Source organism: Fistularia commersonii, chromosome 10 (genome assembly GCF_037954325.1).
Source record: "Fistularia commersonii isolate RoL2024-O1a breed Wild chromosome 10, RoL_Fcom_v1.0, whole genome shotgun sequence".
NCBI lineage: Eukaryota > Metazoa > Chordata > Actinopteri > Syngnathiformes > Fistulariidae > Fistularia > Fistularia commersonii.
This window is the reverse complement of record NC_141293.1, coordinates 3224246-3251114: the sequence shown is the minus strand read 5'-3', so window position 1 is coordinate 3251114 and position 26869 is coordinate 3224246. Positions and strand designations below refer to the sequence as shown.

The 26869-nt window shown below is 49.0% G+C and overlaps 1 protein-coding gene across 7 annotated transcripts in view; it reads right to left on the bottom strand.

Moving 5' to 3' along the window:
- LOC147230110 (receptor-type tyrosine-protein phosphatase mu) overlaps positions 1 to 26869 on the bottom strand; it is a 186283-nt gene that overhangs the window by 18949 nt on the left and 140465 nt on the right. For all 7 annotated transcript variants that reach the window (XM_086153265.1, XM_086153268.1, XM_086153266.1 and 4 more), the window contains 5 exons: positions 25085 to 25121; positions 8794 to 8891; positions 3434 to 3550; positions 2519 to 2673; positions 1367 to 1502 (listed from right to left, as the gene is read on the bottom strand). In XM_086153265.1, the coding sequence (XP_086009391.1) occupies positions 1367 to 1502; positions 2519 to 2673; positions 3434 to 3550; positions 8794 to 8891; positions 25085 to 25121 (543 nt within the window). The remainder of the gene's footprint in view (positions 1 to 1366; positions 1503 to 2518; positions 2674 to 3433; positions 3551 to 8793; positions 8892 to 25084; positions 25122 to 26869) is intronic.

The following is a 26869-nucleotide window of genomic DNA, read 5'->3' as shown; positions in this document are numbered from 1 at the left end:
AACAAACAAAAAAAAAAAAAAAACCTGGCCCAGGAGGTCGACCTTTTCCTTTTTTCCGGGCCGCGCTGACCCCAGAGCTCCGAGAAGGGAAAGAACTTTTCACTCCCGTTGCTAAAAATCGAAGCCTGAGCAAGAGCGACCCCTACCCTCGCCGAACGCCACGCGGGAAACGGCGACGGATTCTTCTCCGTGGATCAGCCAGTCAAGCGGTTGACGTGGGGCGAGCGGCCCGGAGCTTGACGCAAATCTGTTCCGAAGTGACATTTCCAGCCATCACGCCGTCATTTCGGGTGCAGATTCGTGCGCTTTGCGCAGGGGTCACTGATTTAGGGGGTTACGCGTGTTGCCGTTTGGTCAACGGGGTTGGGGTCGGACGTCCGGCGAACGAAAAAAAAAACGCGATCCGCGGATTGATAGATCCTATCCCAGCTGAATTATGAACGACGACGGGGCTTTTCATTTCCGGAAAAAAGATTGAACCTCGCCGAGGAGCCGCTTCCTGTCCGCTAGCCGGGGCGCCGCGCCAGTAAGCGCGGATACCTTCCAGGGGGAAAACGTGCGCGCACACACATTTTGAAGGTCACTGCACTTGAGGAGGGTGACTCAGGGTGAACAACAGTTTGTCTCCGGTAGCTCAAACCCCAGTTCGAACGTCAACGATGAAACATTTGCCCATTAAGTCCAATGATGCTTGTGATTTAAAGGGAATTATGGTGAAATGATGCATTCAGCGGGACTATGGACACCTCCAGATGGCTGCTGTTCAGGAAGGCGCAGAGTCCTTCGGTAGCCCGCACCGGCATAAAGCTGAAGGATGAGCCGGGGATGTTTTGGGCTATCAATATGGGCTAAATGCTCTTGGTTACAAGGCTCTAAACCCGTTTATTATAGCGAGGACTGCCAAACACATGCGCTCAGCTCCCTGACAAACGGCTAGGGTGTCGCCCCCCCCCCCCCCTCCCGTAAATGCCTTTGTGAGACTCGCTCATGACTAATGTAAAGGCGGGAATAAATGTAATACCGGGTAAAATGAAAGAGCGCCGACGAGGCCCTACTTTCGACCGATCGAGCGGAGGTCGATTACCATTTGGATGCTAACTAAATAATGCGATTACCGTTCAGGCTTCAAGGATATTAGGAGTACAACATGCCGGTAAATCCATTAAAACGTTACAGATGGGATCGGTTATGGAGCAGAATTATTGATGAAATCATGTCAGGTAGTTATTTATTCCTCCCAAAACTCACAGCGTGTTGATTATTTCCTTTTTCTGCCACGCAGATAATGAGCATTTGTTTCGGAGCTTCCGCAGATGTGGCCGCAGATACCGGTTAAGCCTCTTCCGACGGTATGCCCGAACCGTACCTCGGTCTGGACCATGTTGACCCGCCGTGAGCGCAGCTCGCGGACGCAGTTGTAGATGTCCACCACGCCTTCTCGCTCCGCCATGTCCAGCATGATGTCGATGACGATGAAGCAGCCCGTGCGACCGGCCCCGGCGCTACAGGGAAAGACCGCAAAAAAAAAAAAAAACAAGACATTGAACGGGACTCAGCTGAGAGGCCGTTGTTGCGTGCCATAAAAGTTGACAGAATGGGACGGTATCGTCGTTGCGCCGGAAGTGACTACAAAATAATAGTTGTTTATTGTTTATACCCTTCTGGAAGTGTCAGTTTGAGGTCTTACTTTAGGGGCGCGTCCACTAAAAGTCATCGCTAATTGACACAATCGACAGCGGCTGCCCGGAGGGGGTCTGCGGCGCCGTCTTCAATCGATTGCTCCCGGTAGGTACACACAAATTAGTCTACTGTCTGCTGCCAGATTTTGGCCGATGGATCGTATCCTTCCTCGCCAGCGCTTTCCAAGCTGCGCGGCGGCGGGGGGGTTCTGGATCCGCGGAAAGCCCGGAACTTTCAGAGGGATGACGGATGCAGCTGCGCATCGGTAAGGACCGCGAACCCACCTGCTAGGAAAGCAGCGGTGACCCCCTGGTGCAGCTCGCAAGGCCCGGAGGAGCCGGACCTCGCCATCTGTGAACCCCCGCCCGTCACCGGCAATACGAGACTGCGACCGACTCGGAGAAGACAAAAAGTCATCTCGAAGCCGAGCTGTGACTGCGCCGCCTTCAATTAGCGGGCGCTGCAATGCTTTGGATTCTTTTTTTTTTTGGTTTGTCATAAACAAACTTTCCTCTGGAAATGTTTTTTTTTTTTTTTTTTTTTAGATGAGCCGGGCAGACAAAGAGCACAAAGGGATCTTCGATTGGCGGAAGATTGGACATTTCGTTTCGGGTAGGACTTGTTCGATTCTGCATTTCCATCACGTCCGGCACTAGATTCCGGTTCTCCGTTGCCGGTTTTCAACCTCGTGATTAAAACGGATTTGGGTAAAAATGCCTTCAACCCCTCGGGCGGGAGCGATCAAACACTGACCGGGTAAAGCATACCGATGGACGGTTCAGGGAGCGGACGGCTTATTTATTGTGACCCAAATGCGCTTTTCCGCCAGCCCACTGACCTGCAGTGCACCACCATGGGCCCGGCGTTGGAGAGGGTCTTGGACTTGACTCTTCGGATGAACCCCAGCAGGCCGGTGGAGTGGTAGGGCACGCCGTGGTCCGGCCAGCCCGTGAAGTGAAACTGCCGGATCTCCCGGATCTCGTGAGCGCCTCTCTGAGGGAGCGGAGCAGATCTTAATATTTATCGTCGGTCCCGCGGTACGACCAGGCTGAATATCTTGTCGGGAGCCGACAGATAAAAAAAAAAAAAAAAAAAAAAAAAAAAAAAACATTTCAGTATTAAGGAGCAGCCGAAGAGCAATTTGTATTTGTTGAATAAATCTAGCAGAATTGTTTTTTTTTTCCCTCCTCTCTCTCGGGTTGCTCTTGTCAGTGGCGGCCTTGCGAGCTTGTGATAACAAAGGGAGAACACGGAGTCTCCGTAAGGAAAGGCCCCGTTGGCATCGAACCAGACACCTTGTTGCTTTGAGTTGCAGGCACTAATGACACCGTGGATGGTTGTATGTCTGCAAAGGACGCGTGAAACGGGAAGTGAAGAGTTGAATGAACAGAAGAATGCATAATTACTAATGAGTGCATGGAAAGTGTATGTCTTTGTATGGCCCGTGATGGTACCGAGGGAGCGAATACTTGTATGTCTCTGTAAGTGGCCCCTTGATGGATCCAGGGTGAACCCCGCCTCTTGTCCAATGACAGCGGGGATAGACTGACTACAAGGTAAGCGCTACTGATAATGAATAAAACCAATTAAAACTTGTCCTGAGGGTGATTCGATCTTGCCCCAGGAAAACTTTGCCCTCCTCCAGTTGCCTTTAGCGCCCCCAAATCAGGCCTGCCGCTCCAGCCCTCGCTACTAACCGGGGGGTGGAGGAGGAGGCGGCTTTCAGAAGGAACCACGGAAAATGCGAGCCCACCTTCTCCACGGCGAAGGTCCTGATGACATACTCCGACAGGAGCTCCGTCTCGATCAGCGTCACCTTGACGTCCCTGTAGATCTCCGTGTCGTCCGGCCAGTATTTGCAGCACTTCACCTGCGGGGCGACCCAAGTTCACACACATCACACGGGGAACGCATCTCCAACCCCAAACGCCCGCAATCGCGTTTTTTTTCCCAATAGAAATAATTACCACATCATTTTCACCAGCTGATATTCCAGTTTCTGAAGCGTCTCTCGAGTCAAAATGAGATCGGTTTCGTATTAGTTTCGGCGCCCGGCCAACGATTGGCTGCGAGGAGCCGGTCCGACGGGAAGGGGAAGGGGAAGGGGGTCTTGAGTATCAATGGAGATGATCGATAACGGCGGGGAATGAGACTAAAGTTGCACGGTTGAAAAGGACGGCGGGTTAAAAAACAGCCGCTACGCGCAACCTTACGTTTCTCATCAAACGGGGACGAAACATTAAAAGAAATAGCGCACTGCGGCGGGACGAGGCGGCGATGACAATCCAATAATGACATGAAATAATAAACCCTCGGCTGTTTAAAACAGATTTCCCAGCAGAAATCTAAAACACTCCACTGGAAATATTACTTGTATTAGGTATCAAGAGAGGGCAGAATTACCTCCCGTCCCCTCCCTCCATCCCGTTCAATTAAACTGTTAATACGGTGGGAGTCAGGTAATAGAGATTGAAACCATGGAGGTATATCAGAGGATGATCATTTTTGATGAGAGATAAACGCGACATCGGGCGCACAACCAGATTCAATTTTCATTTCTGGAGCCTGAGTGCTGATTAGAAACGAAATGAGATTTTTTTTTTTTTTTTGTTTTTGCGGAGTGACACGGACAGAGGTGGCGGCGACGGCGGCGGCGGCGGGGGAGGGGTGGGTCCCGACACCCCCGATGACTAATCCCCGATGACAATCACAAATCCGCCGTCCACTTCCAGCCACATTGAATTAGGCAAAAGCCATTATCTTATTGGATCTATGAATCAGGCACTTGGTTTTTAGGTGGGGGTGGGGGGGTGGGGGGATGGGGGCGGCACAGACGGCAATGTTGGTCCCTGAACAATCAGGGCAAAACGCCCCGCGGTTGGAGGAAAGTAATCTGGGATTTGGTTCAGTTGGGTCAACATAGTGACAGTTGTAGTCAAAGTGCAGTACGGGTGAAGTTGCGCCAATAAACTCCCTGTGCTGCAAGGAAAGAAAAGTCATCATATTGATGATTTTCTGTCCAAAACAAGTCGTGGTCTACTCATCCTGATGCATGATACTTCATTCTTCCACCAACTGACATACCCCCAGTAGTAGGGGGTAGTAGTGAGCATACAAGTGCGCATACAAGTGAGCATACAAGTGAGCATACAAGTGCGCATACAAGTGAGCATACAAGTGCGCATACAACTGGCATACCCCCTACTGACCTTGACAAGGAACAAGCGTTCGGCTAATTCAGCCCGCCTGGTGTTCAACCGTCCCAAATTTTCCCACCCAACTCCTCTTCTTACGTCCCTATATTGGCTTCCGGTGAACGCCCGCATCAAGTTCAAGTCCCTGGTGCTCGCCTACCGGGCGGTGAATGGGTCCCGTCTTATCTCCAGGTTATGGTTAAGCTACATGTCCCTACCCGTCCCCTCCGATCTGCCACCTCTGGGCGACCGTCCACCCCATCGCTCTGAGCCCACGGCTGCCGATCGAACCGGTCTCTGCCCTTCCTGGTCTCGGCTCCTCAGTGGTGGAACGAACTCCCGAAAAAGGCCAGAACAGGCGGGGTCGCTGCCCATCTTTTGCCGTGAGCTGAAAACATCACCAAGCACCACCCCAAAAAAAAAAATATTAACGAAGAAATGAATGTATGTATGTATGTACATGGTTCTGAGATGGCAATTTGGTTGAGAGGTCACTTCTGACTGCTGGTGCTTCGGATCTTCGGCGACCGAATTGCCCTTTTTGTAAGTCCCTTTGGATGAAAGCGTCTGCCAAATGACTGGAATGTAATGTCATGTAATTCAACTCCGCCTGCTTCCTGTCCGATACAGCGTACGCTACGAACTCCTCCCGCTCGCCAACAAACCCCTCGATACCCTTCACACCTCCTGACCATCTCCTTCGCCACCATGGAGGACTCCAGTCTGCCGACTCCAACCTCTTGACCCTTCGTCGCCCGGGAGCTGAGCCTTTGCCCAAGCTGCCCCTGCTAGTATAATTATAACTACAATCAAGTATTTCATGTAACTCCCATTATTATCCTTTTTTTCTGATGGGTTTATTATCCGTTTAGATACAGGGAGCCTCGGGCTACATCGGAGATCCGTTTCGACGAGGCGGTTTTTGATTTAAGTTGGAGCGACCGTAGCCCAAATCCCTAGCAGACCCTAAAACCCCACAAAGTCATACATATACTGCTCAAAAAAATAAAGGGAACACTTGAACAACACAATGTAACTCCAAGTCAGTCTCACTTGTGTGAAATCATAGTGTCCACTCAGGAAGCAACACAGATTCATTTTGACTTGTTTTAAGGACATTACATCAAAGTTGGATCAGCCTGGAGTTTGTTTTTACACTTTAATTTTGAGTGTGATTCCTAATCCAGACCTCCATGGGTTGATACAATTGATTTCCATTGATCATTTTTGTGTGATTTTGTTGTCAGCACATTCAGCTGTGTAAAGAGCAAAGTATTTCATAAGAATATTTCATTCATTTAGATCTAGGATGTGTTTTTTAAGTGTTCCCTTTATTTTTTTGAGCAGTGTATATATGCAGAAACAGAAGGAGGGTGTAGAAAATAAACTCGAGAAAATAATGGGAGGACGAAAAAATGCCACAGAACTCATCAAGAAATGATCTAGAAAAACAAATGAAAAAGAGTTCAAAAATAAATAGATTTTTTTTTTTTTTTTTCTGCTAAAAGGCCTCAAATGGCGAGAAGATCTGCAGGAAGTTACCTGGAGATCAACAATTACCCAAACAATTTGATGAAAACAGAAAGAAATGAACTGTTTCCCCATTTTCTTAAAAACAGATTCCCATTATTTTATTTACTTATTATCATGATATTATGACTTTCCCCAGTGATAACGCCATTAGTATAATAGTATGACTTAGCACTGGAATTGGGATACTTTTTCACCTTAATGTGGCAAAAACCCCGGGGACGCCCACCAGCGACCCGCTCGTCGGCGCACATTGAGAGTATCGGAATGAGCCCGAACCCGAATCCACACACATCAAAGTGTGTGTTAGCGGCGTCTGAGCCGGTGCCAGGACTTCCCAGAGTTCATCAACAACTGTGCCGAGCAGATGGCCCACTGTGATACGGCGCGGTGATTTTATGGGGGGTTGGGGAAGGGGGGGTCCCCCCCAATACACCCGCCCTCAAAGTCGCTGCAACCAACTGTGCCCGCCGCCCGCTATTGGACAAGGATCATATAACAGACGGTTCGGGGACCCGGGGCCCGCAGAGGACGGCTCTGCAGCTAAGCAGGTGTGGAGAAGGTGTGGGGCGGAGGAACGGCCTAATGAGGTACCCAGAGATGAGCCTCTGGATCCCCATCAGCTCTGCTACATTTGAGCTCCGCCGGCAAAAAAAAAAAAAAAAAAAAGGGAAAGCTAGGAAAGGGCAGCATCAGCAGAACGGAGGTGTGTCTGCTTTTTTAAGGACCGGTTTATGTACGTAAATAGACGCGTCCGTTTCGAACGTCCTCGGGCGCCACCGCCCACACATTTTCCGTGCGTGCTTTACGTCACCGTGGCTGTTCGGTAATAAGTCCACTTGAGGGCAGTGCAGAGCTCACTTTAGCTCTCAAGTCCCTTTTGCACCGCAGGAACTTTTTGAAGTTCCCAGAACTTTTCCGGGAACCTGGCCGTAGCCTCGGTGCATTCGGACAGTAGATGAGCCAGATACCCGGGACCTCGGATCTAAGAACCATATCAGCTCCTGCTCCGAGGCAGGGCCTTCCTAGGGTTCCATAGGAACTCGTGTGACAAAGGTGCTTGTTGATTGGTGGAACTCATAAGACACACCCAGTGCCAGATACTTCTTGCGGACAAGGGACTGCCATTTTCAAAAGCTATTGACAGAGGCAACGGTGAGTGGACCGACAAAGAGGTCCAAGCCTCTTTTGGCCTGTTGCGCCACAAAGGGGTTTTCAGGGCTCGCAGAGGAACATCAACATTTTGGTCAAAATAAGTGCAGAGTTAGCTAATGGCTAACGGGTTCTTCACACCGCCAAGCAGTTCAAGAAGATAAAAAAAAAACTTCAACCCATCTGATGGTCCATGGTGTAGTCGTCCTCCTCTTCTTCTCCTTCAGTGGTTTGTTTTTGGCTGGCGATTAAGGCGCCTGTCCCACACGTCCCTACCGTGGTCACTCACTTCCTATGAGAATCCAAAGCTACAAGGTAGCTCCTGGATCCCAATTGGAGCCGGAGAGTTTGCAGAAGTTTTCTGCCAAATGTCGGCGGCAGCAGTCTCAAGTGAGCATACAAGTGCACTTGTTTGCTCAAGTGAGCATACAAGTGCACATACAAGTGCACATACAAGTGAGCATAGAAGTGAGCATACAAGTGAGCATACAAGTGCACATACAAATGAGCATACAAGTAAGCATACAAGTGTACTTGCATGCTCACTTGAGTCCCACCCATGACTTCCGATGGTACCGTTCTGTTCACCTAGGTGTCCACAAACTCCTCTCTCTTCGCCCAGATCCCCCAGTTTTAACTTTGCTGTAACATGACTAAGAACTACAGTCCAAGTTAAGTGGAACAAATTAGAGCTTACGTCAGGCCACATGCTGCCTTGCCATTAGTTTGGAGATTATGAACCATTCCCCTCACTCAATAACACCCCCGCCCCCGCCCCCCTCCGCCCCTTTCGTCCAATGAGAACGGCATTAAGAGGCGTTTCTGCTGGTTGGAGCCGAGCTGGCGGCGATGCGCTGCCGTATAATCTCCAGTTATGGAGCCGCTCGGATGAAACACTAGTCGGTCGCCTAGATGCCTCTCCAGTAATGAAGGCCATCAATCAGCTTCCTCTTTTTTTTTTTTTTTCTTTCTCTCTCTTTCGCTTCGCGCCGATCAGATGGTGGGAAGAAGAGCTGGAGGCCCAAGCTTCACTTTGTCAACGCGGGCGGGCGTGGACACACACACACACACACACACACACACGTAGAAACATCTGAGCACTCAAAGACACACGGGCGCAAGAAAATAAAAGACGGCCTTGTGTCGCCTGCAGATAGAATCAGCTCGCCGGTCGTCCAGGGCCGCGGTAATCTCATTTGAGATCTGCGGTCGGAGTGAAGGTGTAATTAATACGCACCCGGCCCACTTCCACCAGGTTGGTCACCATGACGATGGCGGCGGTGTTTTCCTGCCACACCATCCTCCAGAAGTCGAACACCGTCTCCTGCATGGGGCCTTGGAGAAACAGAGAATGGAGGGTGATTTTTATTTTTTATTTTGTGTGTGAAATTAAAGTTTTAAGCAGCCTGCGAGATGATGTCATCGAAGCCCCGCCCACCCGAGAGAGGCAGAAAACATTATAAATGTCATAAAAACATTTCTATCACACTTCGCTTCTTTGCCACCTGCTCCTCCGTCTGGGAGCGCTCTCCGTTGAAGGAAACACATTTTTTGCACGCCGGACCCCCGAGGACCAATCGGGTTTGTCGCACACCTTTTCATTCATCGTAAAGACACTCACACGTCATTTGGACACCTCGCAGGGACGCATATCGAAGCATGCAACCATTCACCCGCTCATTCACGCGTCATAGAAACATGCAACATTTCACCCTGTTGTATTGTGTAATGCAACCATTCACCCTGTCATTCATATTTTGCCGAAGAAAATGCAACCATTCACCCTCTTATTTTTGTGACATGTTGAGACATACAACTGTTCACCCGGTCATTCACGTAACAAAAGGAAATGCAACCATTCACCCTCTCATTCACATGTTGCACAAGAAAATTCAACCGTTCACGCGTCATGGATACGAGGAACATTTCACTCTGTTGTGTAATGAAACCAATCACCCTCTTATTTTTGTGACATATAGAGAAATACAACAGTTCACCCTCTCATTCACATAACACAAGGAAATTCAACCATTCACCCTCTCATTCACATGTCCAATAAGGAAATGCAACCATTCACCCTCTCATTCACATGTCCAATAAGGAAATGCAACCATTCACCCTCTCATTCACGCGTCATAGCAACATGCGACATTTCACCATGTTGTATTACATAATGCAATCATTCACCCACTCATTCACATGTCCAATAAGAAAATGCAACCATTCGCCCTCTCAGTTATGTGACATATTGAGGCATACAACCGTTCATCCTGTCGTTCGCCTGACAAAAGGAAATGCAACCATTCACCCTCTCATTCACGCGTCATAGATACATGCAACATTTCACCCTGTTGTATTGCGTAATGCAACCATTCATCCTCTCATTCATATGTTGCATAAGGAAATGCAACCAATCACCATCTCACTTTTGTTACATATTGAGAAATATGACCGTTCACCCTGTCATTCCCATAACAAAAGGAAATGCAACCATTCACCCTCCCATTCATGTGACATATAGAGACATACAACCATTCACCCTCTCGTTCACATTTTGAAACAGAAAATGCAACCAATCACCCTTTCATTTACACAACACAATAAAACATACAGCCATTCACCCTCTCATTCACGCGTCATGGATACAAGGAACATTTCACCCTGTTGTGTAATGCAACCGATCACCCCCTTATTTTTGTGACATATTGAGAAATACAACCGTTCACTCTCTCATTCACATGTCCAATAAGGAAATGCAACAATTCACCATCTCATTTATGTGACATATAGGGACATACAACCATTCACCCTGTCATTCACATTTTGAATCAGAAAATACAGCCATTCACCCTCTCATTCACGCGTCATAGGTACAAGCAACATTTCAACCTATTCTATTGCATAATGCAACCATTCACCCTCTCATTCACATTTTGAATTAGGAAATGCAACCATTCACCCACTCATTCACGCGTCATAGATACAAGCAACATTTCAACCTATTCTATTGCATAATGCAACCATTCACCCTCTCATTCACATTTGAATTCGGAAATGCAACCATTCACCCACTCATTCGCATGTCCAATACAAAAATGTAACCGTTCACCCTCTCATTCATGTGACATATTGAGACATACAACCATTCACCCTGTCATTTACGTAACAAAAGGAAATGCAACCATTCACCCTCTTATTTATTTGGAGATGCATCCAGAGATGCATCCAGAGAATAGACTCCAGCCCAGTAGGTGTGCGATGTAGCACGTTTAAGCTAACACGGCAAAAGGACGACCGATGCTTAAGAGTCCGCGCCCGCATTATTAGCATGCTAGTTGCTAATGGCGACACTTGTGGCTCAAATTGCGACCCTTAACCTCCGCGAGGCCTCACACTTGGTCTTTCCCGAACCCGTCGGTTGGAATCACGTGTCGGAGCCGAGGATTTATATTTATCGGCGGCGCTGAGCCACGGCGGAGCATAGCGAGAGGGAGGGGATGGTTTTAAGACGTCCTTCTATTGGCGCTAATCTCCGATTGTGGACTAAGGCGGCGTGGAAGAGCTGCGCTGCCGGGTCAGCGGGGCAACTATTCCCGCCATCTCTCATCTCAGCGTCAAAACCCCTTCCATTCAAGAAAAGACACAAAGCGAAATCCACTTAGGCGGCATACAAACACGTCGGATTCCAGCCGCATTACGGAGCGTCAACGGAATTTAGCCGCGTTTCCCCTTTTTCCCTTCCCGGATCCGGCTCCTGGGATTAAATCGGATTTATTTATGGTGTTTTCCGACGACGAGCGGTGCTCAAATTCAAAAAGGAGAAGGTGCAGGGGGCGGGTTTGATCTTGTCTATGTGTGTGTGTGTGTGTGTGTGTGTGTGTGTGAGTGTGTGTGTGTGTTGGGAAAGCGACCACGCCTCGGCAGTCCGGGCCTTGCCGCACATCAAAACATTTCAAAACGCCGGCAATATTTTTAAAACTTCGCTGAGCATTAGCAGCACGGTGACGGGTCTTTAATTATTATTCAGATTAATTAGAATTATGAATATTAGTTTAATCAAGCACTGAGTGTGACTTCTTTTTTTTTTTTTTTTTTTTTTACAAATTAATTAGTGAATGCAAATCTCGCCAGTTGTGCATTCCCCCGTGTTTTGGCCAAATTACCTGGAGACATCTCAACACTGCGTACGTGTCACACACACACACACACACACACACTGACACACACCACAGCTCTGCATGTGACGGATGCTTTTATTTCATCTTCATTTTATTATGATGCTTTTACACACCCCACATTGTGTGTTTTATGCGTACTTTGCATGCACTGTGTGTACTTTGTGCTGTTTGCATTCTATATTTGTAGCCTTGTGTTTGTTGTGCTGTGTGTGTTCCGACACGCCGCTCATTCATTCGATCGCAGGGCCGCAAAGACGGTCAACTTTCCACCCACACATTTTGAAAATTTAGGGTCTCCGAATAACCTATGGCGTATTTTTGGACCGTGGGAGGAACCTGGAGGAAACCTACTTTGACAAGTCCACACAGGAAGGAATTACACCAGGGGGACAAAAAAAAAAAATCCAAATAATAACAATAATAATTGAAAAATTCAGTTGAAATAAGCAAACAAGTGAAGGGAAACCAACATTGTGATACTTTATAATAAACCCAAAGCTGCCTCGTGGGGCTTCCAGAAAGAGCTTCGGGCTGAATCGGACTTTCTTGCTGTGAGGCGAGAAAACTCGATGCCGACGGATTGATGAACCCATGAGTTGCGGACTCGACAATGACATGGTATTGTGACAGGGTGAAACCTGGAGACCCTAAATTTCCAAGATATCTGAATGATTGGTTGTATGCTTATCTTCTTCTTGCCCTTTTGGCTTTTCCTTTCGGGGTCTCCACGGTGAATCGACCTTCTCCATCTAACCCTATTCTCTGTATCCTCCTCTCTCACACCAACTAACTTCATATCCTCTCTCACTGCATCCATAAATCTTCTCTTTGGTCTTCCTCTAGACCAGTGGTTCTTAACCTGGGTTTGATCGAACCCCGGGGGTTCGGCGGGTCAGTCTCAGGGGTTCGGCGGAGGTCAAGACACACATCGGTGATGACATCACTGGCCGCAGGTGATCACGCTACATAGCTCGGCCTATCCGTGTTGCGGGGATTTTGGCGCGCTCAGTTGTAGTAACTTGTGACTGTCGTGATGGTACGTCATGGGATTTCTTTCTTAATATTTGAATCCCTTCATACTAATTATGTCGGGCAAAAAAAGAAAGCGGTCGGAAGAATACGTACAATACGGATTCACATGTATGACGGAACGTGATTGGAATCGATGTCCTAACTGCATGATTTGGAACGACAAGATGAGCAATTCTAGTCCGGCACCGGCAAAACTAAGGGAAGGCTTCCTTCAGCTGCATGGAGATGGGAGCTACAAGAACATAGCGCTTGCTGAATTCAAGGTGAAGGGAGCCAGATTCCATGAAAAGGCTACTCCGCCTGTTCTTTGTACCCATCAACAAACCGATCCTCGATCCAATAAAGAAGGGTTCGGTGAATGCGCATGTAAAACAGGTGGGGTTCAGTACCTCCAACAAGGTTAAGAACCACTGCTCTAGACCTCTTGCCTGGCAGCCCTACCTTCAGCATCCCTCTATTCAATGAGATGGTTTGGACATGAACACTCCTGTTCTTGTCCAAGCCATCTCAGTCATCACTTAGTCTCGGACATACGTGTCCTGCACCCCTATGGCAAATTCTTCTTCTCCTTTGGGCTCTTCCCTTCAAGGGTCTCCACAGCGAATCAACCTTCTACATCTGACCCTATTCTCTGTGTCCTCCTCTCTCACACCAACTAACGACATATCCTCTCTCACTGCGTCCACAAATCTTGTTTTGGTCTTCCTCTAGACGTCCTGCCTGGCGGCCCCACCTTCATTAACCTTCTATTCACTGAGGTGGTTTGGACATGAACACTCCTCTGTTCTTGTCCAAGCCATCTCAGTCATCACTTAGTCTCGGACATACGTGTCCTGCACCCTTATGACAAATTCTTCTTCTCCTTTGGGCTCTTCCCTTCAAGGATCTCCACAGCAAATCAACCTTCTCCATCTAAATCTATTCTATATCCTCCTCTCTCACACCAACTGAGAATATCCTTTCTCACGACGTCCATAGAACTTCTCTTTGGTCTTCCTTTAGACTCCCAATTGCAGCATCCGTCTACCAATATATTCACTATCCTTCCTCTGTGCATGACCCAACCTTCTCTGACCTTCTCTCCAAAACATCTACCATGTGCTGCCCCTCTGATGGACTCATTCGTGATCCTATCCATCCTGGTGACTCCCAAAGAGAACCTCAACATCTTCATATCTGCGACTTCAGGCTTTGCCTCCTCGTCTTTTGGTCATGATCACTGTTTGTAAAGCACACAGCATCGCTGGTCTCACCACTGCCTCCTCCACCTTTCCTTTCATTCTGGCTGATCCCACTTCTATCCCACAGTAAAGGAATGGTTGTATGTCTCCAAGGAGAAGGTGAAGGTGTGCTGACATAATGAGTTGCTGAATGGTTGGATATCACTACAGTATATGTTTCGACATATACTGTAGTGTAGTATACAGTACGTGTATATACCGTAATTTCCGGACGATAAGCCGCTACTTTTTTCACGTGAACAACGATGCAGCTAATAGACGGACTTTTTTGGGGGGAGGGAGGGGGGCGAACGAGCTTCACGCCGCTAAAACATTTATCCTCGTCACATCGGACCGATGAAATGACCGGGAAATTCAGAGTCCGTTCAACTCCGACACCGAAGAAGACGACTTTGACGGTTTTAGCGCGCAGGAGGAAGCCCGAAATAGCGATCTGCTAGCCGGTGCGGCTTATATTGAGGTGCGCTCAATAGTCCAAAAATGACGGTACATATATAAGCAATGGATGAGTGGAAAACAACAACTAGTCCAAATAAAGGGCATTAGTTAGAGGGAACTATCACACGGGCGTCGGAGTAGGTGAGAGTTTGCTCACCGGAGGCCGATCGTGGATGAGGCCCCGTCCGATCGCTTTTTTACGCGGCACTTAAACGTCCCAAGGCGCGAGCAGCGCTCCGGGCCACCGTTTAAACCTCTTTGCTCCCTCGTAAACTCCGCCGTGAAAGCGAGGAGGATATTATCGCGCCGGCGTTAACGCGTCTTATAACAGTTTGGCTCGCATTCCCGCATTTCATCTGCTTCCGCGCGGCGGCGGCGGCGGCGGCTAAGTCTCGATCTGACCTCCCGGACCTCGACCCTCCACCCGACGTTCGCTCAAGTCCCTCCGATGATCGCCCGGCCGCGCAAGAAGCGCCCGCCCCGTCGCCACCCACACTTGTTCCCGAGGGAAGACGCGCACCGCTGAGAAGTTTGGGCGAGGGAGACGGAGAAGCGGGACAGCTGGTGTGTAGGACTTCAGTAACACAATAACACTTGGCATTATATGGTAAATCATCCAAAAGAAAGTCGGCTTGCCAAGCTGCATCCGGCCAATTTATTATTCCATACGCATCCGGAGGAGAAGAATAGGTGAGGAGTGTATGCTTGCCGGCGCCAGAGCCGACGCTAGTGACGGAAACGCTAGCGCGTCCGAGGTCCGCTCTCTGTTTCGGGAGTGTTTGGAATAAATCGAGCGCTCGAGACCTGGCGCCCGCCATCCGGGAGGGCGGGAGGACGAGACGGCGCCGGTTCGCCCGAGGAGTCCGGAAGATCTGCCAGGCAGGATTGGAAGGAGTCTACAGTCAAAGAGGCCGAACGGTTTCGCGGCAGCTGCGAGCGCAACGCGCCAGAAAACGACTCCCCGCATGCGACGGTTGCCCGGCGCGCTTCTGTTAGCGCACACCCCGCCGCGCCTCGCTGATCACGACTCCCCTCCGTGTTCGTGTAACCACGGCAACAGCCGCTTGGCGGTTGACCTCGAGGGTTGCGCCCGCGAACCCCCCGAAATCCAGGCGTCGGAACGCGCCTTCAGAGCCTACGGCGGAACGACATCATTGACTCCAATTTGACACCCAATTAAAATCAGCATCTGTTCGACAGCATCGCTTTTTCTTTTTTTTTTTTTTGACTGCGAAACCGACACGCCGGATATTCCGATGCGTTTTCCAGTCAAATCATCCCACTTTTTCGCATTTAGACGATTTCATCGGTCGATTCATTGTCCAAACCGCCGATCCGTACGGACACGTACGACCTGGAAGCTAACCGCCCGAAACGACGCTTCGTTTTCAGGAATTATCCAATTAGCCGTTTTTTCGCTAACACTTTAAAATGCAAGCTTTAAATACGGCGCGCGCTCATTAGCACATCTGTAGGACTCATTTTGTGCCTTCTGAGATCCACCCGACACGAAGGTAGTCTCATCTCCGCAACCTTGCTGAGGGGCTGCTCAGAGTCCCGGCGACTGAAGCCTCCGGTTACTAGGGAGGGATATTTTTTTTTGTTGTTTTTTTTTTTTTTTTTTTTTTGTTTTGAGCGTCACTTGGGGAACTACAAGGTGAGCGCGGCGCTTCCGGAAGGAGGCGCGGAGAAGAGTCGGAGGAGTTTGGAGGCACTTCACAGACGGAGAACGCCGGCGAGAGTTCCTCTAAACTGTCAGCGAGCTAACGCTGCCGCAGCTGATGCCGCGTTTTGGGAGCGGGCCTGTTCCTCCTCAGAAGCAAATAGTGTGACAGCTGTAGAAATCCCCCAGCCAGACACACACACACACACACACACACACACACACACACATACACTGCATTCCCTTCTCGCCTATGAATAATACAGGCAGCAGACTTTAGCATAAGGTACCCTCACTTATCATTGATTTGCTCTCGCTCCCCTTCAATCTCGCCCTCCTCCGGTGGGCTTTGAGATGCTAACCTGTAAATAATAAAACTTTTACGCTCCCGGTGACATTTGCTACTCATCGGGAAGGGGGGAGGTCGGGAAATCGAAGGGTCCATTGGCGGGAGGACGCAGAAGCGGTTAGCGGCGGCGTCCGATCGGTATTCAAACAACCGGTCATAAAAATTGGACCGCCTGCACTTTGTCTGCTGCCATCGGCGCATTGCTGAGGATCTGCCACCGCCAACACACACACACACACACACACACATATAAGAGAAGAGCCAGAATGAAAGAATGGCCTACATAACGAGCAGCAGCTCTCGGGCGATGGCGCTTTTATGGAGTGACAGCTGTTCCACCTGTCGTTCTCACCTTGACAGAGCAAAGGGACTCGTCAATAAAACCCCAAAACTAATGAGCGGCATTGTAGCGTTAGCGGGAGGGTCCAACCCCCTCCTCCCAACCGCCATATTAACCAGCGCGCGCATTTACGGCAAAGATCTTTTTAGCTTAGCCAGCACTACTCAAGAGTTTCATCATTTTCCTCAGCCGACGCCGGTCCCTGCGGATTTCGGCGGAGGTGTCACTCACCGCGAAAACTTTACCGAGGGAAGAGGAGGGGCGGAAGAGGAGCCTTACTTCCTTATTTTCAGCAACCGCGCCGATGCCCAGGTGCTCCTCTCGGGTGCTACGGTATGCACTTTGTCTGACGGAGACAGACGGGTCTCTCGGCGTACGGCTTCCCTATCATCTCGGTCCGCTCTTTGCCTCGGTGTCAGCAGACCCGGGCCGCCTTCCTGTCAGTCCGCCGGCGCCGTCGATGAATTATAAAAGTGGTTGCGCGTGCGCGGGCGGAGAATACAGATGTTGCCGGCGCGCGCGCGCAAGGGGGAAAGCGAAGGGTATATTATGCTAGCTCGATGGAGACGGTGGGGAAACAACCAAAAAACAGGGTAATTAACTTGAATGAAAACACATTTGGCTTCTGGTGCGTTTCATCTCGAAGAGGGCCTCTCTGTTTACCGCCGTCTCTCCGATTGCGGATCTCCATATGCATATTTTCTTTAATGAAATTCGAGATGCCCTTAACGAACGCGCGCGACGACGACGACGAACAGGAACTCGTCCGCGCGCGGCGGCGCGGACGAGGACGCGGACGGACCGAATGATTGATATGCCGAACCCCGAAAGCGGGGCTGAGGCTGGTTTTAATTGAGACACCGAGAAACAGAGGCGACGCACTAATAAACAGGTAATTATGCAACTCCCAGCTCCGCCGGAGCAGATTGTGAATCCATTAAGGCCTCTTCTCAAAAAAAAAAAAAAATTGATTCACTTAAAAAAAAAAAAAAATTAAGTAAAATCTCCAGCAGGCGGTGCGGGAGGGGGAAGCTCTCCAGGAAAAAAAAAAAAAAAAAAGGAAAAAAAAAAAATCATAACAATTAGCCATCAGTCAGACTTAACCTCCGGGGGTCACGGCGGGCGTTCCTCGCCCCTGCCAATCTGCCGGCCGGATTAACGCGACGACAAAATGTGCCTGTACATGTCAGCTAATCCATTTATTTATTCGGCTTTCTCCGCGGACCGCCTGATTAATCGCTCCTGCAACACCGTCTGGGGGTGGAGCGAGGGAGGGGATGTGCTGCTCTGCTTGCTAAGAGGTGTGTGTTGGTGTGTGTGTGTGTGTGTGTGCACGCTGAGCGGTAACACTCCCCACTGAACGTACACTCGACTGGGCTTCAAAGAGTAGTTTAAATTTGGTTTCATAAATATCAGATCACTGTCTCCCAGAGCCCTACTGATAAATTATCGGATTTCTGAGCTCCGTCTTGATACGGCCAGTTTGAGAGGAGCGTTTTCTCACCCTTAAACGAACACGGGCCGCCCGGATTACCATAATATCCGTGTTGCCCCGGCTACCGAACAAAACGCTTTTTACCTGAGCCGGCGGCCCGGGAGATACGGGATAAAAAGAAAACCTAAATAAATCATCGTATTTGGAGGTGCCGCCTTCGAATTCGACAATACAGAGGCATGTCGGCGCCTTTCGACGAGAAGCCGAAGTCGACATTAGCGAGGAATTGGGGCGAAATGTCAACGAAAGCCCCCGTTCTGACCCCCTTCTTAGACGTCGTCATGACAACCAAGCACCGACAGTATCGCAAGGAAGAGAAGCATACCGGACGTCGGACGTTTTGGGCCATCTGAGTCCGACACCCGAAGCAGCTTTAACCCTTTTTGCCCTTCCACCAAATCGGGCATACCGCTTCGCAACTCCCATCTTTTCCCGTCAACCGGTCCTAACTCCCTTCCTGGCTACATGGCCTTCACGGCTTTTTGGGAAGAGTTACCAAGGGAGGTACCGTGAAGAGCGCTGCCGAATTGCCCATTTGCCAGCGACCAACACTTCGTTGCTCGGAGTTGCACAACAGCAAAAACAACTCCACTCCACTCATTCTTGATTGCTGCGACAAACGCCCCTTCCGAGATGACGGTACATCTGGAGGACTTCACAACCAAGCGCTGACAGTATCGCAAGGAAGAGGAGCATACCGGACGTCGGACGTTTTGGGCCATCTGAGTCCGACACCCGAAGCAGCTTTAACCCTTTTTGCCCTTCCACCAAATCGGGCATACCGCTTCGCAACTCCCATCTTTTCCCGTCAACCGGTCCAAACTCCCTTCCTGGCTACACGGCCTTCATGGCTTTTTGGGAAGAGTTACCGAGGGAGGTACCGTGAAGAGCGCTGGCGAATTGCCCATTTGACGACGACCAACACTTCGTTGCTCGGAGTTGCACAACAGCTAAAACAACTCCACTCCACTCATTCTTGATTGCTGCGACAAACGCCCCTTCCGAGATGACGGTACATCTGGAGGACTTCACCGAACAAGTGTCACTTCTGTCCGGCTTGGAACCGTAAAGTGTCCGAGTTCCATCCTACGGAGCGGCATCGGGTAACCCAAGGTCCCGGCATGGGGAGTCTCGTGGTGCACAAAGCAAGACCTTGCATTTAGAGGTTACCTTCTGCATGCTGGAGACTACCCGTTAATAAGCCATTTGTGTTGGCGATGCGTGTCTGAGTTGCCGTGGTGATTTCTCCGACGAGGCAGATATCCGTTATTGTTCCCTGGATATCTTTATTTTATTTTTTTTTTCTTTGAGTGTTTCATTTATTTATTTACTTTACCCCGGCACCCAGGGCCAAACAACGGCATTGCTTTTTATACTTTCACAACACCAAGGATCCAGACTTGGTAGTTTGAATTTGTTTGCAGCTGATTAACAAACCACATCAGAGTCGGCGTCCGAGCGCGCTAACGCTTAAGGATGGGAAAAAAAAAAAGGAAAAAAAAAGACGCCCCTTTTTTGGTCCCCTCGAAACATGTGACGTCTCAAATCTAATTTAGTTCTAGCCCAACTAGGTATCATGTAAATTGAACAAAATGAAAATTGCAATTTAAATTTTTTGGCATTTTATTTCAAAAATATAAAATACAAAATTTTATTATAAAATCATGAATGATCATATAAATGTACCGACATTATTTTGTATGTAATCATCCATACTGAATTAAACAGGAGGAAAAAAACAAGGGGTTTCTTAATTCAATATCAATTGAAAACACTTAAAAAAAAAAATCAATTTTCAAAAATTGAATTTTCAATTTTTAAAAAAAAATTTGCAAATTCCAAAAATTGAATTTTAATTTTTTTTTTTCAAAAATTTCAATGTTAGAAAATTTAATTTTCAAAATTGAAAAAAAAAATTGTTTGGCGGGGCCTGTGGTCTGGTCTGGTCCAGAGCAACGGGGAGTTCTGAAGATCAAGCTAGACTGGAGCAACGAGACCCCCGAAAGGGGTTGTCAGGAGACGAGCGTCACGATTTTACTTCCCCTTTCCGGATTCTCGGGGATCGGACACTTTACTTTGGAGGCAGCTGAGCAGATTCTAGTTTTGATGGAAAAATGCTCTGATGGAGGCCTGCAGGAGGCCGGACCTCCAACGGCACCGATCCATACCCGATTATTTTTAGCTTCCGGCGGCCTCGGCGCGCCCGATCACAAACAAGCTCCGGCGCCGCGGCACCTTTTCCAAAATGGATGTTGACACCGGCTAAATTAGCTCGAAAAAAGTATCCGCCTGTTAGCTAAGCTAGCTCGCCCTTCACAGCTCACGTCTTCTTAGATTTTTTATTTTGATTCGATTTTTTTTTTTTTTTTTTTTCCCTCGGAATAAATTTACAAGATGAGATTAGCTCTTCATCTCCGGTTAATTCTGCAGTTGATCACGCCGCGTCGGTTCGCTCGGAGGAGCCCGAACGCCCCCACAAAACCCCGCCCCGTCTCGTCTCCGTTCTGATAACATTTTGAAACAAAGGTGATGGATGACCCCTTCCTCGGCGGCGGCTTCGGATGTTACCGCCGTGTTTCTATTACCGGGTTCCCACTGAAGCTTTTGACAACCATCAATTACCGCGCGCTCTGACCGAGCGGAAAATGACTTTGGTGTTTCTGGTTCCTTCGCTTCTGAAGGCTTTCTCGGTTGAAAGTATGCGGCGCTCCTGCGGTCCGACTACATCTCTGCAGCCGACGTGTTCGTGTCTTTTTCGACTTCCTGGTAAAATCCGGGAGCTGGTTATCGTCTCCGCACACACACACACACACTAGGAGTCCGGTTCGATCGACTTGCGGTGACGCCTGACAACTGTGCGGCTTGTAAGAGTTTGAGCGTCGAGAAAACGAAAGCGGTGTTTCGTTTCGTTTCCCAGAATCGCCGGGAACTCAACGAAACCCCGCTTCGGTTTGGCGACCGATTCCGAGCTCAACATGCTAAAGATAGCAAATAGCAAACGCGCGTTGACACCTCTTAGCTTTTTAAGTTTCTGCTAGCGGAAGCTAATGCGAATAGTGTCGCTCTGAACGGATCTATTTCATACGCTTTTTATGTTGCATAAAAATTGCTGTAGCTGTTAAAGCATGCTTTGCATATGTATGTACGCGATATGGCCAAAGGTATTTGCTCACCCATCCAAAAAATTGGAATTAGGTGTTTCCAATCGCTTCCACGGCCACAGGTGTATAAAGTTAAGCACCTCGGCATGGTGACTGTTTTTACAAAGAATAGTGAGCGTGGAACGGTGATTGGATGCCACCCGTGCAACAAATCCCGTCGTGAAATTTCCGCAGTCAACTGTGTTGTAAGAAGACAGAAGCGTTCGGGAACGACAGCAACTCGGCCATCGAGCGTCAGGCCACGTCAACTCAGAGGATGTTGAGGCGCATCGATCAATCGCTACAGACCTCCAAACTTCATGTGGCCACCAGATCCGCTCCAGAAGAACGGGTTTCCGTGGACGAGCAGCTGCATCCAGGCCACACGTCAGGGAGTCCAATGCAAAGCACGCTACCGCTGGACTCTAGAGCAGCGGAGACGCGTTCCCCGGAGTGACCAATCGCGCTTCTCCGCCTGGCGATCTGATGGACGAGTCTGGCTTAGGCGGTTGCCAAGAGAACAGTACTTGTATGACCGCGTTGTGCCAAGTGTGACGTTGGTTGGATTACGGTGTGGAGTTGTTTTTGGCCCCTCAGTTCCAGTGAAAGGAACTTTGAAAGCTTCAGCATACCAAGAAATTTTGGACAATTCCACGCTCCCAACTTTGTGGGAACAGTTTGGAGCACCAGTGCACAAAGCAAGGTTCATAAAGATATGGAGGACAGAGTCTACTGTGGATGAAGTTGACAGAGTCCTGACCACATCCTGATAGAACACCTTCGGGATGAATTAGGAGACTGAGAGCCAGGCCTCCTCGTCCAACATCAGCGTGTGACCTCACAAAGCACTTCAAAAATTCCCCAAAACACACTCCTGAACCTTGTGGACAGCCTTCCCAGAAGAGGTGAAGGTGTCCTAGCTGCAAATGGTGGACCCACGTCATATTGAACCCTTTGGATTGGGAACGGAATGTAACTTAAGTTCATATGCGAGTCCATGAGCAAATACTTCTGGCCATACAGTGCACGTACGTATACGATCAGGAGATTAGCCCGGAAGTAAGCTAGCGGTCGTACAGCGGTTGATGTGGAGGGCAGGGAAAGTCATTCCTTCCCTCAAATTAGCAAAACAAAATGTACAACCGTCTCACGGATCAGCTCTATCAATGACGCGACATCGATCCGTGAGCGTAAAACAAGATCCCCTGAAATTTGGGGGTAAATTTTGGGATCACGTCTCTTGTCTTTGTCAGAGTGACATCCGGATAAAACAGGACTAAATTCGGTTCCCTCGTTTAGCGACGCTACGCGCTAGCGTTCAACGCGGTATGCTTTTCACCCGCCGACCCCTTTCGCTCTCCACTCTGTATGCAGAGGAACAAAAAGAGGTCAGGAGGCCTTGGGCCTATCAGCTTTCCTCCGTAATAATCTGCACCAGACAGTCTGAGACATTTGAGTTAATCCTTTTTTCTTTAACCTTCAGTTGCATATTATTTGATGACTTGGGGCTTTGTCGCTGTCTGGGAGCTCTTCTTCTGCTTCTTTTCTTCTCCCCGCATCCTCCTCTTCCTCCTTCCCTCTCGCGAAACAATTTCCTCGTCTCCGATTTAAAAGATTTATCTTTATCTAAAGTGTGGGCGTCTGTATGTCCTCTTCTCCTTGGCGGTCGCGCATCTTCTACCGACTTGGCGGCGAAAAAGCTCTCCCCGACGTCCCCCGATGTTTTTCGGTCGTCGGATCCTTTTTCGGAGTTTCGTCTCCTTTTTCATTCGCGGGTAATGGACGTTTTCTTCCTCTTGAACCGACGGCCCGGAGTATTCGATTCACGGTAACGAGCGTCCCGTTTCCCGGAGTCGCTAAATCAACCTCGCGGTTAAATCGTCTTTCTGCCAAACACCCTTCCAACTGGCGGCGGAGGAAAAAGTGCTGTTTCACCTTCCTTTGCGGCGGCGTTCAGACCACCGGCGACAAAGCAGCGGGCCATAATGGTCGCCCCGGGGTTTGTGTTTACTCAGACAGCTTGGCGGAGAAGCTAGCGCCAGGTATGTAATTTACTTTTTTAAACGCGCGACGGTTAAGTGCTGCGTCACGTCACGGTGGAATTGAGCAACACTTTGCGGCCGCTCTCGATCGCTTGTTTTCTTTTTCGGAACGCCGTCGCCAGCGGTCTGAATCCAGCCGGGCGGATTCCTGCGTCAGAGCCCGGCGGGCGAATTGTACCCGCGGCTAAAAATGTGGCACTTTTTTTTTTTTTTTTTTTTTCCCCCCCGGCTGAATATAATAGGTAGTCCGGTGGCACTACTTTTGTTTACCATTTTAAACCAAAAAAAGTGAAATTTACCTGCAAAATCGAATGTATCCAGAGTGCTTCTAGAAAGTTGGGCAGATTTATTCTTTGAGAAACAAGCTAACGCCATCGATGATCCCTCTAAGCTGCGGAGCTGCTCACAAAAAAACTAAATTATTTTGATATATAGCATTTTTTTTCTGTATCATTTTTCCGTGCAGCTGCTGGAAGTGACCGGTGTCCAGCCAATCATACGATGTAATACTCAGCCAATCACGGCACTGATTGGGCTGAGCTATATGACAATAATATCGATGTGGGCGGAGTAGAGTGACGCTAATGCAAACATGCTAACCCCTTATCATGGCGAGAAGAGTGGGCGGTGAACCTGATTCGTCCACTCACCACTCACATTTTTTTTCTGTATCATTTTGCCGAGTCACTACCGTGAGGGACAGGTGTCCGGCCAATCATACGATACGATGCAATCACGCTACCCAGCCAATTACTGCACTGATTGGGCTGGGCTATATGACAATAATAACAGTGCAGGGGAGTTAAGTGACGCTAATGCTAACATGCTAGCCAGGCGAAACGAGCGGGCGGTGACAAAAGAAATGCGGTTCTTTTAAGCCATGGGAGTACGTGCAAATAGATGAACGAACGGTGAAACTGGGTGAGATTTTTTTTTTCTTTTTCGAGTGCAAAACATGCAACGAAGCTAAAGTAGTTAGCCAGTTTTCTGATGGAAAAATACGGACTAAATGGAAGCCGGAAACTGGTATGTGGCTACAACGTGCACATCTAATGTCGCTGCCAGCGATCCTAAATTGTCCGTACGCCCAGACATGTGAAAAATTAGAGGGAACATTGAATGCTACGCTAGCCACGCTAGCTATCGCCACCGTCTCTACAGGCAGAAATGTGCCTGCGCACAAACTCACGGTTTCCAGAACCACCGCCGGATGTCGAGGTGTCATCAACAACTCCTTAAAGCTTCCCCAAACATCCACTTCACACCGGGGAAAACCAGACGTTCACGCGTCGCAGAAATCGACGGCGTTAGCGCCTCTCGCGGTTCACCGCTGACCTTTGCACCTCCGTTTTTAATCCACCGGGTTTGAATATTCATACGCACAGGTGGAGAACAACCAGAGCCGCGGCACGTCTTCTCCGCTTGCCGAGGTCTCGGCTAATGGAAGCGACGCCCCTCGACCTCCGGTGAGCGGCCATCGCTATCCCCCGAAACGACATCTTGTCAGAAGGCGATGCTTATTAGCGCCACATTTGTATCTTACGGTAGCTTGTTTTGGTGGATAGGCATCCGAACAACACGACAAACAAATACGATTTTCTTCTTCCTACCTTGAGTGGCGATGTAGTGGTTCGGCCTGTGGTACCCCTGCAAAAAAAAAAAAAAAAAGAAAATACGAGTCACTTCGCTTCCCTCGGAAATCACGCGCCGTCTTTTGATATTTATTTCCCCCCCCCGCGACGCCGGTCGACCCTTTCCCGCCTCGCGCACATAACGGAGTAGATTGAGACAACACGGAATCGTCTTTTCCGCCTCACCAAAAGGGAAGCGTTTGAGAAACCGGCTTTTTTTTTTCTTTTCTCGACCGCCGGCACTCCGCCGCGCATATATTTAGTTGAGGAACTGCGGCGGCGCACCTCTGGAGCGTGCAGCCAAAGTGTTGATAATCCCCCAGATACGACGAACGGCACTGATCTCCACAATGGGCCTCTAGTCCCGCGGATTACTCTAATCCCCTCAAGTTTTATTTGTCCAATTCCTTGTCTTCTCTCCGGAGATACGAGGCGGGAAACAAAACATTAGGACTTAAAGGCTCTTCGGCGGCCCTGCCTCTTCCTGATTGCCTCCCCCAGCCCCGCTACTCCGCTGCTTATCTCACTCATATTCAATTTAACTTGGACTGTGATTAACGCTCCTGCAATGAAGGGGTGTGGCGGCGGCGGCGGCGGCGGCGGCGGCGGCGGCGGCGGGGAAGACACAAAGGATATTTTCCTCACTCTCTCCCTCTCATCCGTCGGGCTCCTGCAGCTATTCAGCTGTCCTCCATTTTTAATGACTTCTTTATCTCTGGACTGAGGAGGGAGATTTGTTTGTGCTTTCATGTATGTGCCGTCGAATAAAGTGGAGGGCCGGATTAGGGAACGCCGAGGCGCCATGAAAGGACGGTCCTGACGTTGACTGTCAGGTAAGTAAGCGCTCGCTATAAACGGACTCGTCGGCTTTTAATATGCATGTTAAATGAGGCCGCGTGAGAGCGTGCTTGTATCATCCCGCACAATGAGATAAACACCGGAAATGTCAACAGCAAAGTATAATTGGACGCGCATTGTTTCCAGGGGCGTTCGGAATTAAAACATCCTTCTCTTGAAATGAGCGGTTCCCGTTCCGATGGCGGGCGACGACGGGCGGAGGTCTGCAGAAAACGCGGCTGGAAAAATGCTAAATTGGGGGAGGGGGGGGGGAGAAAACATCGGGTTCGGTCGCCGGAAGACCCAAAGGGAGGTCACGCGAACACGAGCGCCGGGTTGCAGAAGCGAAACGGCGAGGTCGTCGCGGCGGGTCACGAGCTAACCGGCTAATGCTAATGCTAGCGGACACTGTTGCAGAGGTCGGCGTCCCTCGGCATGTCGCGGTTCACCTTTCCGGGGTCTCACTCCATCGCGGATTTTAAATCGTAAAAACTGCGAAAAAAATACTATTTTCAAGTTTTTGCGACTGTAACAATTATGATTATATATCATTCTCCACATCTTCTTATCGTGGCAACTTGGACGGGTGAATGGTTGCATGTGTGGCACCAAATTTATCCTGGGGGAACTCATGATTTCATCTCAGCATTTCCTCGAACTTACTGAGGTGAAATGGAAACTATCTTGATTTAAAACATAAAAAAAAAAAAAAGACTGTATCACGCACCGCCTTTTGCAGCCTCACTCTAGCACAGAAATTTTTTTCAAAGTAATTTCGACTCACAGATTTTTCACAATTTTTTTGTGTATATTTACATATATTAATTATTTATTAAATTTAATTATTTTTATATATTTTTACAATTTATAATTTCAATTATTTTTTGGATAAAATAAGCATTTTCTCTTTATGCAAATGCAAGAGTT